This window comes from Talpa europaea, assembly GCF_964194135.1.
Source record: "Talpa europaea genome assembly, chromosome: 3".
NCBI classification, from domain to species: Eukaryota; Metazoa; Chordata; class Mammalia; order Eulipotyphla; family Talpidae; genus Talpa; species Talpa europaea.
The window spans coordinates 119,234,778-119,254,547 of record NC_140069.1 but is presented as its reverse complement, the minus strand read 5'-3'; the positions used below and the strand labels follow the sequence as shown (position 1 = coordinate 119,254,547).

General features: G+C 35.2%; 2 protein-coding genes across 2 annotated transcripts in view; both read right to left on the bottom strand.

Moving 5' to 3' along the window:
* LOC311168243 (B-cell receptor-associated protein 29-like) overlaps positions 1–8,824 on the bottom strand; it is a gene marked incomplete at both ends in the record, with an annotated part of 49,751 nt that extends 40,927 nt beyond the window's left edge. The window contains 4 exons of the mRNA XM_084229613.1: positions 2,134–2,269; positions 3,342–3,492; positions 4,896–4,996; positions 8,733–8,824. Coding sequence (XP_084085739.1) covers positions 2,134–2,269; positions 3,342–3,492; positions 4,896–4,996; positions 8,733–8,824 — 480 coding nt within the window. The remainder of the gene's footprint in view (positions 1–2,133; positions 2,270–3,341; positions 3,493–4,895; positions 4,997–8,732) is intronic.
* Positions 8,825–11,160: 2,336 nt separating this feature from the next.
* DUS4L (dihydrouridine synthase 4 like) lies at positions 11,161–19,447 on the bottom strand (the record flags this gene model as incomplete). The annotated part of the gene is made up of 6 exons (XM_084229591.1): positions 11,161–11,509; positions 12,279–12,505; positions 13,228–13,350; positions 14,360–14,477; positions 16,605–16,726; positions 19,332–19,447. 6 exons carry the CDS (start codon positions 19,445–19,447, stop codon positions 11,262–11,264), a joined length of 954 nt encoding a protein of 317 aa, XP_084085717.1. The 3' UTR covers positions 11,161–11,261.
* Positions 19,448–19,770: the final 323 nt, after the last annotated feature.

The following is a 19,770-nucleotide window of genomic DNA, read 5'->3' as shown; positions in this document are numbered from 1 at the left end:
AGGGTCACAGATATGCAGGAAGCAAGGAACTAGGACTACCTGGAGCCAAAGAGGAGGAAAAAGGGAGAAATTGTGGGAGATCAAATAATCATTAGTCTTGAAATAAATTTCCTTGAAAGAGCAACTGTTTCTGAAGCAATTTCAAAAGAAAAGTTCCAAAAATGTTTTGAGAAAGATGCTCAAGGATAAGACAAATTTAAGTATTAGTTATAGTACATATGGGAAGAACAACAGTATCAAAACGTTATAAAAACATTTTCTATTTTCTTAGCACTGAAGTGCAAGAGGAAAAAAACTAAAGAATATGAGGGAAGAAGTAGTGTTCTATTAGGAGTTACACCTCATTACTCTAACATAATGGACATAATTTTAAATCAAGATAGGTACACAATAAGTCTACAAATACAAAGGCTGTGTGCTTTGAGTTTAGCCATTATGTATTAATCAAAGGTCTGAGGGTTTTATATTTGTTATTCCCACTGTGAAATGAAATCAAAGGATGGAAAACAAAGCAATATTAAGGTACAAAATGATGCTGGTTGTGCTGCTGAAACATTACAAAAAAAGGTAAAATGCTTGCTTGCTTTTGGATACAGTAATACCAGCCACTTGATTTCCAAGACCTATATTTATTACAAAGGGAAATACATAAGACGTCTATGAATCAAAGCCTTTTCAAAACAGAACAAAGCAAAGGAAAAAAATAAACGTATGTTTATTCACCAAGTTTCCTTAAAAAATGGTGGTTACAATCTATTAAGGATATATTTTGGAACTGTTTCTGTGACAACAGGTCATTACCTTTCTGTGATAGCAGAAATAGGCAAACATCATAAGTAAAACATGAATTTTGAATAGGTGATCATAACACTGTAGCAACAAATACATTTTGGCAATGTTTTACTTTCTTTAAGGTTTTAGAAAGGTTTATAATGTTCTATATAACTGGTTAACTCATTTAGAATTGATGAAAGGAGGTATTTACAATTCTTCTTATAAAAGGCTGGACTTCAGAAGTTGGATATTTTAATTTTCTACCTTTGCACAATAACTTTCGCATAACCATAACTTGTATAATTTATGCTTTTTAAAGATTTATTTTTATTTATTTATGCACAAAAGAGCTGGGGTACAAGCCAGAGGTATGGAGGGTAAGAGGATTCACCAGAGACAGAGTGGGGAGCAAAGCAGGCAGATTTACTGAAATACACTGTTGAGGGAAGCAAAGGTATTCACAGGAGAGGTCTGCTGTGCCATATGTGGGTTAGCTCCCTGGTGGTGGTGATAGTGGTGATGAACTCATGCCACAGTGGCAGGCGATAGATAGCCTGACAGCAGTGAGACTTAAACCCCTGCGCCACCAGGAATGCCCCAGTATAAGATGTAATTTACCACTACAGCATTTCTTTAATTTCTAATAGTGAAGTGAACTTGTTGCATTATTTTTGGGATGTTTTCTTCAAAAAATTTTGTTTCATTTCTGAATGTTTACACTAATTACCTTTTTTCTAAGTAGAATTAGTAAAATTTATGAGGTTTAATATGAATTGAAAAGATTCAAGGCAAAAAGATCTGTCTCCTATATTTCAAAGTTAAGAAAATAAGGAAAATAACTATATCTTTCATTTTTCATTTGTTCTTCTTTTTATTTAATGGGGAAAACATCAGTACCTGATTAATGCTCTCCCTGAATGGCAGGAAAGGACAGATATCATTCTTTAAAGAAGTACTATCAGCAAAACCACCAAATCAGAGATTTAAATATTACATGCAATCATCAATCTAATACCAACACCAGGCTTTAAAATGTAATTTAACTGAAAAGGAAATGGAATCAGAGCCCTATAAACACCTGTTAATGAAGAAACTAAAAATCACATTTCTAGAATATCCTTTTCTCTTGGAATCAACAGGCCCAATGGTATTAATCTACTACGATGAGAAACTATGACAATAAATACACCTAAAGAAAGATAAAGTACTTCTGAAACAATCGTTTTGTAGAATGCCTTGCTACTGATGGTAATTTTCTGCTTATAAATTATGAAAATGCTGTTACTGATACAAAAAATAATATACATCCCTTGGCAATACCAACATTTACACAAATTTTTAAAAAGAATATTTAAATACCAGTTTAAGTCTTTCATTCTCTTCCATGAATTTTTTGGCAGCCTCGTTGGTATTTTCTGCTTGAGTTTTAAGTACTCCTTTGTTTGACAGTTCTTTTGCCAACTGAGTAATAAGGGTGACCAGACGTCTCAACACTCTAAGAAAAAATATAATGAGACTAATCACCAGGAACCATGACTTTATAACAAACAGTAACTGTCAAATTACTCCCCTTAGCTTTGGGTGTGGTGAAGGAAGAGATGTTTAAGGAGGACACATGCTTTTTGCTTAAATCCAAGTCTGTTAGACAAAACAAGCTTGAGCCTGTCTCATCCCTTTGGAATCTTTGTTAAAGATTTACATTTGGAATAAAGACTCAATGGTACTTTTTAATTTATCTATTTTCTTTGTAGAGGCCTTTAGCCAGGAGAAGCAGAAACAGAATGTGTGGCAGGGCCAGTAATAGAAGTTTAAAAAAAAATTTTTTTTGGGTTCAGCTCAACATTTGCTATTTAAAGAGCACTGTGTGACTGGTGAAGCCCTCAAAACTGCCCATTCACATCTTTCATTGTTAGAAGCAGTAATTAATGTCTTGAATTATTCATTCAATACATATTTTCTCAGGAACTGCTAAGTGTTAAACACTGTGCTTAACACTGGGGACATAGCAGGAAATGAGACAAATGTGCCTTTCTCAAGGAATTTAGTTTTAGTTGAGGAAAAAAAGAATTTTTAAAAAGCAGTATTTTGTTACAAATATGAATAATACCTGGAGGAAAAATATACAAGCATTCTATGCAAGTACATAGCAGGAGACCTCTCTACTCTGGGAGGAAAGATGGTCATAGAGGTTTCCCTGAGAAAAGGGGTGAAGGATGCTAAGAAGTTAGCCTGGGAAAGAGGGAAGGGAAGTGTTCTGGCAGAGGGAAAGCATGTGTGAAGACACTGAAGTAGGAAGGAGCTAGGTACATAACAGGAAATAAAGAAAGATGTGTGGCAACAATGAACAGTAAAATTCAATGTGGGTAGAAGGGGTCAGATGGTATAGGGTCCGACAGGGCCACCAAATCTACAAGCCATAATTATTTTTTGTTATTTGGGTAGACCATCTGAATTCTTTTAGGAAAATGTTAAGTATAAAATTTAGAAAGAACTCTATAGTACAGGTAGGAAAAAGGAGAAGGAAAAACATAAATCATGCTTAAAAATTATACTTTTTTCCTACTTACAGCCAAAAAAATAATGAAAATCCAGAAATGTAAAGATTTCTTTGAGACCTAAAAAGTTTCATCTGTGTATGTTCATAGGCACTAGGGCTGCTGGTTGAACTCTTTTCAATGGCAGGAGTAGAGGAATATTTTCTTACTTCTCTTACAGCATCTATTAGAGGACAAAAATGATATTACTTTTGACTTCTAAAGGTATAAAGTTATTACGAACAGGGCCTCCCCTGGTGGCGCAGCGGTTGAGCGCTCGGCTGTGAAGCTGCCCGCAGCCTCTGCAATGCCGGTTCAATCCCCGGCCACCGGCAAGGGTCCCACATGGCGTGACAGACCTCTCCTGCCACGCCCGCTGCTCCCCTCAGCAGTGTATTTCGTCAGTCTGCCTGTACTGTTCCCCGCTCTGGATCTGGTGAATTCTCTCACCCTCCTGTGCTTCTGACTGTACCCAGTGCTTGTATAAATAAATAAATAAATCTTTTGAAAAATAAAAGTTATTACGAACAGGGGAAGCAGTTTTCAAATAATTGACCTAACTTTTGAAGAATGGACTTTATGGACTGCTTCACAGTATGGTGCTCAACCCATTACGCCACCAGGGAGGTGCACAAATTCTTCAAATTTCTAAGATACTTGCTATCATGAAAATTTCAACCATGCTGAAAAACTATAATAAGCACCTATATTTCTACCACTTGTATAAAACATTGAACATTTTATATTTGCTTTGTCTTTTGTTTAAATAAGTTGAAACTATGACATTTTACTGCAAAATATTTCAGCATGCATCTCCTAATAAAAAGGACATATTACTATCTAACAGGTGTTGGAAAATTTTCTGTAAAGGATCGACAGTAAATGTTTCAGGCACAAGATCTCTGTTGTGACTATTCCACTCTGGAGTTGTCCACAGAAACAGGTACAGACAACACACCAATAGGCATTGTTATGCTGCCCAGAAAGTTTATTTACAAAATAAGCAATTGGCCTAAACTATAGGTTGCTGGCCTTTGCTCTATAATAATGCTATCTTTATACCTAAAGTTAACAAAAATTCCCTAATATTTTCTGATCTATATCAGATAATATCTAATATTATCAGTCTACATTCAGATTTTTGCAGTAGTTCCAAATGTCTGTGTTGCAGTTGTTTTTTAAACCAGAATCCAATCAAAATTCATACCCTGCATCTAAGACTCCTTTTGAGGGTCTAATGATTCTATCCTTCTGCTTGCCTCCCTAACAGCTAAGCCCATGAGTGTTTAGGACACAGTTATAAAGGGCTGTATATATGGTAAATGAAAAAAGGGCTATGTAGTGCTGCACTGAAAGATAAAGAATAACTGCACTCATATGAAAAATGTGTGCTTGTGCATACACAGTAGTAGTATCCACAAAATTCATACCAGTATTTCAGTATCTACATTTACGTTATCAGTATACCATATAAAGTCAAGCGTATATCAACAGCAACATCACCCCTAATTAATTAAAATCCAACAAATTTATTAATTAAGAAAACCCCAGAGTTATATTTATTCACAGAAGAAATCTCATACTTACCCAGAAACAGAACAATCAATAGGACTATAATAGTAAGGAAAGCCTTATTCCAGAAACTTGCAATTTTACCCCAGATGTTAAATGAAAAGATCCTCTGCCATCTGTAAAGCAATGCAATTACATTAAACGTACAGTTAAAAGAGTTAAAAATGTTAAAAATGTGCAAAGTTAAAATTTTTAAATACTTTATAAATAGATTTTGGTAAGTGTAGTAAGTGAAAAGAATTACAGAAATTTGGATTTTATGTCATATCAGAACTAAATGACATAAGAATGTCTCAAAATATAAGGAATAATGTTTTTAAATTTAATAACTTGACATTTGATTATCTTCTGTCCAGTGGCTTAAATACTCTAAAGTGAAAATAACTTTCAAAGTAAATATATATGATCAAAACCATAAAAAGGAATTCTTAAGCTAAAATGTCATGTTGTTCAAATGTTGGCGAGGGTGTGGAGAAAAAGGAACTCTTCTGCACTGTTGGTGGGAGTGCAAACTGGTCCAACCACTGTGGAGAGCTGTGTGGAGATTTCTGGACCTACTAAACATAGAGCTTCCATATGATCCAGCAATTTCACTCCTAGGTATTTACCCAAAGGACACAGAAACATCAATTCCAAAGAACACCTGCACCCCTATGTTTATAGCAGCACTGTTTACAATAGCTAAGCTTTGGAAACAACCCAAATGCCCAAAAATAGATGACTGGATCAAGAAGATGTGGTACATATACACCATGGAATATTACTCAGCATTCAAAAAAGATAAACACATGCAATTTGCAGCAACATGGATGGCGCTGGAAGGGATCATGCTCAGCGAAATAAGCCAAAAAGAAAAAGAAAAATACCGGATGGTCTCACTCATAGCAGGAATCTAGAAAACTTAAATAAGGGACCAGGAAAATGAATAACTATAAGAAAGTGAAAATCAAAATCAACAAAAAACTATGAACCAGAGACACTTTTAGGGGGGCGGGGGCGGGAGGGGAGGGATTGGGGTCAGAATGGGGGGGCTGCAATTGTATGGGGAATATAAAAATAAAATTTATTATTTAAAAAAATAAAATAAAATGTCATGTTGTTAAAAGAAAATATCACTTTATACCTCTTGCATACAGTGAATAACATTGATAATACAAAATAACAAATACTTACTGGTCCAATTAATAACATTTCAGGAGTATGAAGTGCAACCCTCTAGACTCCTTTTATACAGTAACTTTTAACATCTAGTCCAAGTAAAGGAGTTTCTCTATTTTCACAAGCGGGAATTAGAAAAATCACTGAGATAGTACATATATACAGTAAAATGGAAGAATCTTATATATACATAGCTTGACAAATTTTTACAAACATATGTATACACATAATTACCACCCACATCAAGATTTAAACATGGGGGATATGAAATGGGAAAATAGTCTAGATGGACTGAAGTGTACAAGCAAAGACACAGGTTAAAAAAAATGCATTGTAAATGGCAAAGGATGATAAAGTAATCCATCATACAAATGAAAGATAACAAACTTTATACAAGGGCCTTTTAAATGCATAACTCATTACTGAATTGAAAGGAGACATGTAAAGGTAATAAACACTTAAAAATACTTTAAGCACTAACAACTTTAAAAAAGGTATATTTTAAGATTATGACAAATTACTAATTAATGTTTTAAAAGTAGCTTTAAGTATTAACTTGAAATTGGTGAGGAGAAGGAAATCGATATAATATAGATGAAGCAGGTTTTTTTTTGGTGTGTGCTTTTATGCTTCCAATTCCAAGGATGCTACTCAAAAATTACATACTATTAATTTTTTTTTCTTTTTAGAAAAAGAATAAATATGTCAATACCTTGATCTAGGTACAAATGTAAGGTCCCTTGTCTTCAAAGGGCAGTAAAAAAGGGAGCAAAAAAGACTCTCACAGGGAATAACTGGCAGGTATAAGACTTATTGCAAAGAGGAGGTAATGATAGCTGATATACATTGAGTTCTCACTCTACTGTAGTTCTAAGTACCTTTACATTTTTTAACTCATTCAGTTACAATAGCCACTATATGAGATGGATATCAGAATTACCTCCATTTTATAGATGGGGAAACTGGTCAGAGATGGTAAATAAGTTGCCCAATTTCATATAGTAACACGCACAGCTGGGAACATAAACCCAGGCAGTCTGACTTCTGAGCATGTGTCTTTAATCAGTGGGTTATGAAATAACAGACAGCCAATTTAAATGAAGACTGAAACTTTTTCTTTGAAGATTATACATATAAAAGGTTAAAAGAGATGGCTATACAAAGTGGGGACATGTTATAAATAATTTGTGTGAATCTATACCATATTTTCTCATGTATATTTATACAATACGTGTACATGAACACACATCTGACTGGGATAGGAAAAAATATTTGGCAGGAAGAAAACGATCCATAATTTAAGGATCAAAATTAAATTAAATTATGGAAATTATTTAAATTAAACTGCCCAAAATACTCCTTTTCTATACTACTAAGCATTATTTATGAATCAGATGTTTAGAACTAACATTTTCCCCCCTTGACTATAGTGTTCTATCATTCCAAGTATTACCAAAAACCAACATAGGGTGTAACTGAGGATTTGAAACAAAATTAACAGGTTGTCTCTCCTCTCAAGGTGATCCCATCACAAAATGCACTAGGCTGAGGTTCTAGTCTGGAATCAGCGATGGACCAGCCAGATGACCACAGAAGGTCACATCCCCTTTTTGGGTCTCAGCATGTGATCTATATAGAAAGAGTGGGTTAGAAAAATTATCTTCAAGGTACTTTCCTACAATATGGTTAAATTATTTTCTTTAGTATAAGGAAGATAAAAGTGAAGGCATAGCTGGATACACAAGGACAGAAGTGTGAGAAGAAATCCAGGTAGGTAAGAAGCAAACTGAGAGTTGTGAAGGCCTACACCCACTCTGAGGCAATGTATAAAGTTTCTAAGGTTCTTCTAGAACTGGCATCTTACTAAACTTGAACGAGTTAGCTCTAGGATTTTATTTTTGAAAGATTTCTTTTATGCCAAAGGTAAGAACAGATGTCTTATAACATGTTTATTGTAAGTGTATTTCACCATTCATACTATCAATTTTCTGTATCTAAAACAGGTAAGTGATCACAGAGGTCAAGTGAGCCAATACTTTGATTCAGATACGTAGTACTTAGGATGGTCACTAAAGAACTAACGTTAATGTACAGTTCTGATACTTTTTCATGCTCAGCAATTTTAATACATATTAATTTCCTGTGTGTGGGAAAATGTAGTAAATTTGCCACAGAACATTAATGAAAGTATTTGTCATCCCAAAGTAAAAAACATTTACGGGCTTACGTTTCTAAATTTTCATTCCAATGACCCAAACATTTCTGTCCAATGCTAAGTTGTAAAACTAATTTATTTCCTTCTTTCACTGCTCTAATTCAGGACACTAAAACAAAGGTAAAACCTGATGACATGACAGGTAATAAAAGTATAACCATTGCTTTATTACAGGCAGCTGTAATCAACAGAACCAAGTAGAACCAAAAATCAAACAGAACCAAACCAATAGAACTAGCCCTTTTCCTTTTAGAAGGAGGGAGGGGGGTCAGTTAATTCACTTTCACATATAATAAAAAGATTTATGCCCGATAACATGAGAATCTTGTCATTATTACTTTATTTTTAAAGGGCACCTTTCACATAATCGACACTCATAACTTTTAATCTTAAGAAAACGTTTTTTTCCCATATCGCACTAAAAAGTAGAAAGGAGTTAATCCTCTAGTCAATATTGTAACGATCTGGAGATTTCCTACCTCCGAGGAGGAATAAAAGGTAGACAGAAGATTAAGATAAGTCCTATTTCAGCATAAAGAAAGGTTGCAACTGCCGACCACTGGAGTGTCATTTTTTTTCCTCTTCACACCTAAACAGGGAAACACTTATTTTACTTTAATGCTTTTCAAAGGAAACTGGGTTAAAGACACCCCCCCCCCCCCCCGGGCGCAATATTTTGGTCTAGGGGTTCACCGCGCCCCCCGGCCCTCACGTGGCCGGGGCCGGAAGCGAGAGGGGGGGCAGGGCTGGGCCGGAGGCCGCCGTCCCCACCTTCCGGGCGGGCCTTGCCAAAGCGCGGGGCGGCCCGAGGCGCCGCCTCACGTCCCGCTCCCGCGGCCACAGCAGCCTAACGCCGCCCTCACTAACGCCCGCGGCCGGGGGCCCTCCCGCTCGGGGAACGCGCCGCGGGCCCCAGACCGACGCGCCGGGGCTGCGCCATCTCCCCGAGGGTCCTCCGCGCAGGGAGCGGGGCGACCCGGCCCACCGCCCCGCCGCCAGGGCCGCGACCCCCGGCCCTCGCTCGGCCTTACCCCGCCTGCCGCCGGCCTGGCTCCCCGCGCTGCTTCGAGGCCGCCGACGCGCGGGACGTCAGACGCCGCGGCGGGGGGAGGAGAAAAGCGGGGCGCGCGGGCGCTGGAGTGGGGGTGGTGGTGTGTGCGCGCCCCACCCCCACCCTGGCCAGCTCCCTTCCCCAAACGCGGGCAGAGGCCCGTCTCGGCTGGCGTCGCTGGCGGTGCGACGAAGACGATGATTAGCTATAATTGTTTGCTAATTGGTGGTGGAGTTAGAGGATGACTCAGATTTTTGGACCCCCAAGCTTGGGGTTCCCGAGTGTTACTTCTTCCAGAAGAGCCAAGCCTTAAATTTCTACTGAAGTGTGGTTTGCGTGGGGCTAGCCAATGTTTTTCAAGAGTTTCACTGGCATTTCTTCTGGTGCAGAGATAAGGAATTGTGCAAATTCAGCGATCGTGCTTAAAATGCACTTCTTTTCGGTTGCTTCTCTTACATGGCAGTTAAGATTTCATTGTCTGCGATTAACATGTACTTATATGGTAGGGCAAGGATGGGTGGTTGGTTGGTAACATTTTGTTGTGAGAATGTGGATCTGTGAAGTCAAAACGTACTCTTTTGTTGCTATTGAGCCTGGACTGGGAAGGGGCAATAAACTTTAGGGTAATGTTTGGGTATGGGTAGGAGAGGAAAGTAATACAAGCATAGGCATATTTTCTTTAATTACTATTTTTTAGGTTTTCAAATTGTGTGAATATACTGGACTGAAAGAGGTGGCACCTTCACCACCTGCGAAATTCTATTAGTAACAGACATTAGGGAACTTTGAAATTGCAATTATTATCAATTACAGGGTGGCATAAAAATACCATCACTCAAAAACAAGGTATAAAATTGGGCGTTTAAATTAAACCCCAGATACTATTCTTCAAAAATAGTGTTTTAATATACAATTATTTCCAGATCAGCTACCAAGATGTTTATATTTGAGATGTGCAGGACTGAAATTAATTTTAATCATTTTATTTTATTAAAAATTTTTTTTAAAGATTTATTTATTTTAAAGATTTCTCTTTTTTTATGTATACAATAGCTGGGGCACAGGCCAGAGGTGGGGTGGGTGAGAGGATTCACCAGAGATAGAGTGGGGAACAGAACAGGCAGATTGGCTGAAATACACTGCTGACGGGAGCAGCAGGTGAGACAGGAGAGGTCTGCTGTGCCATGTGGGTATATCCCTGGCCGGCTGGGAATTGAACCTGTGCTACCAGGCTGTGCACGGCTGCTCAGCCTGCTGCGCCACTGGGGAGGCCCAATTTTAATCATTTTAAGTACAGATCTATCTACCAAACTATCAATCTCTTAAGTAGTCTATAAGTCTTGAAATGTAAATTTAATGTTGTTCAAAGAGTTACATGGAATCTTAGCTTCATGAAAAACATGTCTAGTTAAATTCAGTGTGTAATTCAATTAGGAAGTAACAGTTGGATTTTTCAAATTTGCATTTTTAATCTAAGCTGTAAATGCAATCCTATAAAAAATTTGTTCCTTTTCATTTTATATATGTTGACATTTCTTTTGCCACTTGAGTTATTTTCAAGAGAACAAACTTCATGTTAACTTACTGGTACTATATGAACCATACTTTCAGTATTAAAATAAAGTTTTATTTAAAAATGTTAAAAACATGATTCCTTTCAGAAAAAACACAAACATCCATAATAGCATTCAAAGCAATGTTTGTTTGGACTTAGAATGGCTATGATGTTTAAATTACCTGGAGTTTTCTTTAATACTGTAAATTTTGGGGCCACCCTAAAAGAGTTACTGAATCAGAATCTCTGAAGATGGGGTGTAGTGCTGACTTTTAAAATGCTCCCAGAGCATTATTTTTACAATAAAATTTGAGAGCCAATAATTAAAAGTAAAACCCAAAATGTGAGCTGGTGCTTTCATTGAAAGTATAAAAACTATTAAAATAATTTTAGACAGTCTAGTCAAATTCCATAATGCTCTGTAAGGTAATCTAAGACTGCTGATGTGCTTGACAAAGCATTAAATATTCTCTTATCTTGCCTTGAAGTTATCTTTTCCATCATGTACATTAAATGTTGATGAAAACACATAAAAGGAGTTCCAAGTTCAAGAGCAATGTCAACCCAGTCCCAGATGCATGACAGTGGGGTTTCCTCAAATCCAGCAAACATGGCAGGGTTTGCTAAGAGTCCTCTTGCAACCATCACACCTACAAAGTAAAGCACAGCACATTTGTCTATACATTAGAACTCTAGGTTGTTACCTCAGGGGAAAAAAAAAAAGATAAACAAAAAGTCATGGTTATGAGGTAAAAGCCAATTAGGACAGATTATTTAAAAAATTATTTCAAGGTTTCCTAATACTCTTATATTACTTTAATAGAATTATAAAACTATTTTATTTTCATACTTATTGTAAACCAAGAAGCTTTAAGTATATGTTTAGGAATTCTTCCCTGTTTTATTTTTTGAAGACCTCTACATCAATTACTCTTTAGGGTTTTTTTTTTTTAAGGGTAAATCCAGATTGTCATAAATTGGGTTTGTTTAACATTAAGTTTCCCTGCATTCTCTCATTGCCCAATATCTATCATAGGGTTTGGTATGCCAATAATTTAAGAATAATGAAAGTGCATAGCATTCTTGGTTCCTTTACCTTTTATGAGCACTCTGTTCAATAACTTTAATTTCTATTCTAGGTGCTCTATTTTACTCATTGGCTATTTGGAAGATTCTTAACTGGTTACTCACTGGATATGATGGTAGCAGATAAACAACTGAATTAATTTAGCCCAATAAAATAATTTATCATTTCTAAGTAGAAGAGTTAATACCATTTTAACAAATTGCTTAGCTTGAATCAGTACAACAGGCTTCATTTTAATGTACAATATGGCTTCATTTTAAAGAAAAATAATGAAAAATCACATCAATATTTTCCCACTCATTCGCTAAAGTAAAAAATTTCAAGTTTCTTACCATCTGTCCCAGTAACATGCCACACATTTTCTGCTTCTTTTAAGCTTCTGATGTCCCCGTTAGCAATTACAGGTATAGACATATTTTCCTTAATTATTTTAATGGCCTCATAGTGAACTGGCTGATGTCTTTCTTCAACAGTTCTTCCATGGACTGTGATCCAGGAAACGCCTGCTGCTTCAGCCTTTCGGCAAAGATCTACAGTTCTTGTAAGGTCATCGTGGATCCTATAGTTTCAAAATTATATCCATGTATAAAATCAAATTATCTATAGATAAACATTGAAGTTATATCAACACACAATTCTTAACACTAAAGGTAATAAACTAAAAGATATTTAATACTTTATTTAGGTTTGTTATATGAGTTAATGTCACTATCGGTAAAGTTTTGTTTAGGGATTAGTTCTTATTTAAGTCCTTTAGCCATTTCACTACTGGCAACAAGTAAGTTTTATTATATTTCGTGCTCTTTCCTTTTGGCTTCAAAAAAAAAGTGATCAAAGTACTATTATAGATGAATTAAAAGATGCTATCTTAGTAGCTGCTGTGCACACCCCAATCCACAAGTGGGAAAATATAGTTCTTGATTGTAAAATACATTTCTAATCTATCACCAAAACAGGTTTGTGGTTAATTCTCTTTTCATTATTAATTTCAGTGTCAGTATCATTTCCATCCTCTACTTACAATATTATAAATATTTCTTAGCATTAGATAGAAAAAGTAAAAAGGTTTCTTTTGGGGGAAGTTTTTAATAATGAATATTAAATGTTTGCATTTTTGTTGAAAAATAGAAGAAGGAGATTGTTCTGGATCATAAATCAAAATTATGGTTATCTATTCACATACTAAATGTCTTGTCTCAACATTTCCATATACCAGCTACTAATTTATTAAGGTCAGATACCGCCATATTCCCAGAAAATGAATTCAAACATTGTCTGTACCTTATCTTAATAGATACTGAAAACCTGGGGTTTTCCACTTGATTTCTTACTTGTTTCACCATATCTTCAACAAGCTCTGGCTTGTTTATTAAACAAGCTCCATAACCTTCTGACATTGCCCACCTTTATAAAGAAGCAGAACAAAAAATTAATTGTAAATAGCTGAAAGAGAAGATATAATTCTAAAAGAACAGCAAATATATCTATCTATGTCTCTAGAGATCTGGAATGGAATCAGATTTTTATAATTCATCAATTCAATATTTCTAAGTTTATTGGTATGAGCTTAGGAAAACATGTTCCCAAAACAGGGGAAAGGTTGCTGTTCAATTAAAATTCTTTCAACCAAAACTTATTTATGTATTTGTAATTATCTGCAATTACTTCAGACATTCTAATTTCAAATTTGATGTTTACTGTATATATTATAATATGAGGTTTTACTAGTCTTAATACTAGAAAGATATTTTTAGCTTACAGCATTCCTTTAGCACCAACTACATATTTAATTCTAATGAGTATACAAATATGTCTAATCTGATTTGAATCTTGCTGTACTTAAAAATTCTAGGACACATTTTGAATAGTTGACAGATAATCTTGTACAGTGTTAGAAAGGTAAGGATATTACTGTAAAATTTACTACATTTCATCAACACTCATCACTTAGACTCAACCAAATAACTATGACATAGAAATAAAAGTAGTTATAAAAATGTATTCTTATAAAGGAAATTAATTAGGAGAAAACAAGTATCAATCTTCCAAATCATATTGCAAGTGTGACTGAAGTAGCAGTAAAGATACATTTTAGGGATTGCTTTATAAACATGAACATCTCACATAATCATTATAGTTGAGGCTCCAGGCAGATTCACACATAAAAAAAATTCTAGTGATGAGGTTAGACAAAACAACTGTCAAGTACACTCACTTAACCACCAGAAACCACCTTTGCATTCATGTTCCTAAATCTTTCCTTGTTTTTTCTTGCTTTCTATTTAGAACCCAGGTGTTTTAATTTAATTGTCCTTACTTTTTAATTTTCAGAAAACTAGAAAGATATTTTACCATGTTTACACAGCTTTTTCCTACTCTTTTTGAAAATTCTTCCAACTTCTTTGAGCTTTACCTCTGAGGGCAACCACAGTTAATGTCTATTCCATTTGCATAAGGACAGACTATTCGAGCAGCATCAGATAAAAGTCTTGCATCATTAGCAGCAAACTGAACAATCAATGGGCAATCACCTGATAAAACGAATAGCTCAACATTAAAACTGAAACGCACACATAGGATACCAAACTTTAACGTCTGTATAGGACAAAATAACAGTAACTACTTTTAGTTGAGGAAGCATCTGTTCTAACAAAACAGCATTAAAATAATTTTGAATATTTTAAAAGCAATTTACATTTAGCACAAATTCGAACAATATAAAATTTGATGTAAAGCACTTTTTGACAATCAGACCCCTTTACCAAAGGTTAGAATTGATTTATTGTATTCCAGAACAATTTTATATCTGTAAAATTTAGACAAGTATGCACATTCTATAAATATTACTAGGCCTACTGTGTTTTTTCCCCTAATGTATTTGGGAGCTGTACTCAGATCTATTTTCTTCCTTATAAAACACATTTCTAGGTTACTTTTCATTTATGGCTCTCACAAACAATGCTGTAATGAGGATACTTTTATGAGTATATTCATATGGTAAATTCCTAATATTATAACTACTGGATAGGTATCTCACATCTTGATAGATATTATGAACATTTCTTTCAAAAGAGCTTACCAATATAGATATAGATAGATCAATATACATGAAAGTTCATTTCCTTATAACTTATCCTACATTGTATACCAATAGTATATATTTTTGTGGGCTCTTGCTCCATAGTTTTCATACAACTTTCTATGTGCAATTTTTCTTTTAGTTGTTCCTTTTTTATTATTAATTTTTTAAATAAAGACATTTGTTTTGCTGTCATATAAAATTATAGTAAATATTTTCACCAGTTTTTGGTTAGTCTTTGATATATATGTGTTCTTTTCTTAGATAAAAATTTTAATATGGTAAAATATATTAGTTTTTGTAGCTTTTGAAGGACATTTTTTTTTCATCTTGGGTTAGAGTTATAAATTTTATATAGGTATACTTCATTTTTTTCTAAAGTTTTTTTTGAGCACTACCTGTATGAGGTTCAAATGGTTATTTGTCAAAATACAGATTTCTGGGCATCACCTAGTTCCACTGATTCAAAATTTCTATGGTAATCCATAGATTTATAGGATTATCATGAGACAGAAGAATTTGCTTTTTCTTGGGGCTATAGAGTACTTTCCCTTTGTTTCTTAAGAGACTTGTAGAATTTCAATTTAACAACCACTTATTGGTCTAATTATATTTTCAACAATGTGCTAAACACTGAGGACTGAATCAGTAAAGAATAGCTCCAGCCTTCAAGGAGCCCACAGTCTAGTGGGAAGGACAGGCACATAAAGAGGAAATTATAATACGGTAGGCTTAAGTACATCAAAATGCCTGTGCTTAAAAGAGAACATTAGCAGAGGCTCAAGGGGAAAGTTGCTTGGCATAAATTGAGAAATGAATTAAGAAGTATGAGCTGTTTGCTGCTTGCCAATGATAGAAATATAGGGGAAAGGCAAGGCTGGAAAGTTAGTCTAGGTAGAAATGAGGGATCAGGTATGTTCAGGAATTAAAATAATTTAGTTTTGAAGAATGAATAAAGTTGGTGGGCTGTGAAGACAAAGTGATAGAAGACAGAGCTAAACCATGAATACTGGAATACTTCTATTACTATAGGTGCTGGAATTTTAATCTATACGCCAGTGGCTTCTCAATCTTGAGTAAACTCAGAATCACCAGGAGAGCTTTTGAAACTGCTGTACCACACAGCTAGAATTTGATTCAGCAGGCTTTGATAAACTAGGGATTTTCATTTCAAGCAAGTTTCCAGATTCTGCTGGTCCTGCTGTTCTGGGGAAATCACAGAGAACCACTGCTTCAAGCAATGAAAGGTCTAAAAAGGATCTTAAACAGGAAAGACATGTAATCAAATTTACATTTTAGAAAGGTCATTGTGGGCTCTTGGGAGGATAGTTTGGAATGGGATAAGACTGGATGCAGTGAGATATAATCTAATACTCCTATTGAGAGGATAAGGTCCATAAGGAAGGCTGACCTTACACTACACTTTGATGTTATCATCCATAGTTTACAAGGAACTGAGTATTTAAAAACATAAGCAAAACAAGTATTTAAAAATAAAATCTGTGAATTTGAATTGTGTCTGATAAGTTTTTTTAGAAGTTTTAGAAACTTAGCAAATTAGGGTTTTCATTTCACATACCTTGATTTGTGGTAAACTCACTGTCTCTGGCTTTTACAGATCTGACAAAATCAGCAGCAACTATCATTGGTGTATAACATAGATCACAATTGTATTTTCTTACTAGAGTTCTAAAAGCTAGCCTGCAAACATATAAAATTTTCATTAGGAATAAGAAAACACCATAGTCATATGTACTTTCAAGTTTAATTTGGTTAATTATTAAATATTTATTAGAAGTTTTTCATACAAACACGTCCAATGCATTTTCAATGAAGATACAAAAGTAAATCTATGGTGGAAAGATAGCCCTTTCAAGTGATATAGGAGTAATTAGTTATCTATAGGCAAAAAAAAAAAAGAACCTTAATTTGTTTTATATTTATACAAAAACTAAGTCAAAATTGACTCAAAATTTGATCATGGACTCAAATGTTAAACAAAACTTAGGAAAAAAATGGGAGAAAGTCTTTAGGATCTAGAGCCACACAAAGATTTCTTACACATCACATCAAAAGCACAAAAGAAAAAAAACTGATAAAATGAAATTCATTATTAAATAAAAAAAGCTTTTGCTCTGCAAAAGACCATGCTAAGAGGATGAAAGACAAGCTACAGACTGGAAGAAAATATGTGAAAACCATACATCTGACAAGGGTACTCTAGAACATGTAGAGAACTCTCAAAACTCAATAGTAAACAGTCCCCCCGCCCCCCCCAACATCCATAGTCAAAAATGGGCAAAGGGCTTGAATTTGTATTCCAAAAAGGAATACAGATCATCAATAAGCACTTGAAAGATGCTCAACATCACTAGAGAAATAGAAATCAAAACCAAAATAAGCTACCATTTCATATTAACCAGAAAGGCTATAATATTACAAAAGAAGAACAGAAAGTAACAAGCATTAGAGAGGACACTGAGAACTGGAACTCTTGTGCACTGCTGGTAGGAATGTAAAATGTGTAGTCACTATGGCAGTTCCTGAAAAAATTCAAAATATAGCTGCTATATGATCCAGCAATTTCACTACTGGGCATATAACCAAAAGAATTGAAAGGAGGGTCTCAGAGGCCTCCCAGGTGGCGCAGGTGATTGAGAGCAGTGCTGTGAAGCTGTCCACAGACTCTGCAGTACTGGTTTGATCCCCGCTGGCCTCTGAGCAACCCACATGGCGAGGCACCTCTCCTGTCTTGCCAGCTGCTCTCCTCAGCAGTGTATTTCGTCAGTCTGCCTGTTCTGTTCCCCACTCTGTCTCTGGTGAATCCTCTCACCCTCCTGCGCATCTGGCCTGTACCCCGGTTCTTGTATAAATAAAATAAATCTTTTTTAAAAAAAAAAAAGGCAAGGTCTCAAAGATATATATATATATCTCCATGTTCATAGTAGAATGACAATGACCAAAAGATGCAATCCAAGTATGCATCAAAGGATATATAAATAAGCATAATGTGATATATATATATATATATATATATATATATACACACACACACAATGAATTATGATTTAGACTTAACAAGGAAGGAAATTCTGATGTTACAAGGATGAACTGGAGGATATTTTATGCTAAGTAAAATAAGCCAGTGTCATAAATACTTACATCAGGTACCTAGATATTCTATACTAGGTACTTAAGAGTTCTCAAATTCATAGAGTGAGAAAGAGTGAGTGCCAGGGACTGGGGGAAGGAGGCATGGGAAGCTATTGTTTAAAGGGCATGGTTTCATTTTGTAAGATGAAAAGTTTGAGAGCCTGAATACACAAAAAAGCTAAAACTATTGATCTGTACATTTACAAATGTTGAAAATGGTAAATTTTGTATTTTGTCACAATTGAAAAAACACAACTTAAGCGTAAAAAAGCAAAATTAGAATTGGCAAAAGACATGAAGAAACTTTTTAAAAAAATATTTATATATTTTTGCATAGAAGAACTGGGGTGTAGGTCAAAGGTGTGTGTAGGGAGGGGGAGGGTGAGAGGATTCACCAGAGACAAAGTCAGGAGCAGAAAAGGCAGACTGACTGAAATACTCTGCTAAGGGGAGCAGTAGGTGAGACTGGAGAGGTCTGCGTTGTCGTATGAGGGTTGGCTTCCTGGCCGGGGATCAAACTCAGGCCACAGTGGTGATACTGTTGATAGCGCTGAGACTTAACCCCTCAGTCATCAGGGAGGTCCCATTTTTTGAACAATATACAGGGGACAAGAACATGAAAAGATGTTCATAATCAGTAGGACATAGAAATTAAAATCACAAGACATCACTGCACACAAATCAGATTGGCTAAAATAAAAAAGTGAAGTTATCAAAAGTTGCTGATAGTGAGAAGTCCAAGTCTTCATATGTTGTTGGTGGGAGCATAAAATGTCACTCTGGAAAAATCGGACAGTTTCTTAAACTAAAAACACAGCTATCAAATAGCCGAGAGGATTTGTTGCAGACAAATGAAGACTTATCTTACAAAAACCTGTGCATGTTTATATATTTGATATCCACAATATCTTTATATATGGGAATTATAAACACTACCATTTTTATAGATATTAAAATGTGAATCTTGGAGAGGTTAATTATTTACTCAGGGCAACAAACATACTAGGCAAATGGGACTACCAGGACTCAAGCCTAAATAATGATCCCAAAGATAGGCTTCTGAAGAGCCCATGTGGTAGAGGAATCTTATATTACAGTTAGAGCATAAAAAGGAAATCACATGTTAGTTCAGTAACCATTTAACAATACTTACTTTGAATAACGAACCATTGGAGCACAGACTTTTACCAGCTGCCCAGAATGAAACATTTCTATTGGATCATTTTTTCTTTCTTGACACATTATGGTTTGTATGCAGTCGCTCTTCATGAATTAGGTATTTCAAATCTGAAAAAGAAATTTGCAGAGTAAAGGTACTTTCACTGAATGAATTCCCATAATTCTTACTACTTCATTTGCCAAATCCATATATTTTTCATTAGTCTAATGGGCCCAGGGATCTTTTTATAACTTATTTTCACAGTATCAAATAGGATATTACAGAATTGTGCTTGTATTTATAAGTCACTCACAATTTTTAGCATACTATAAATTATTATCAATTACACTTGTTCATGGCATACACTGCTTTTTTTGAGGTTACATTGGTTTAAATGTTTGCTTTAAAGGTAAAGGATCTCCCCATTTGGTTG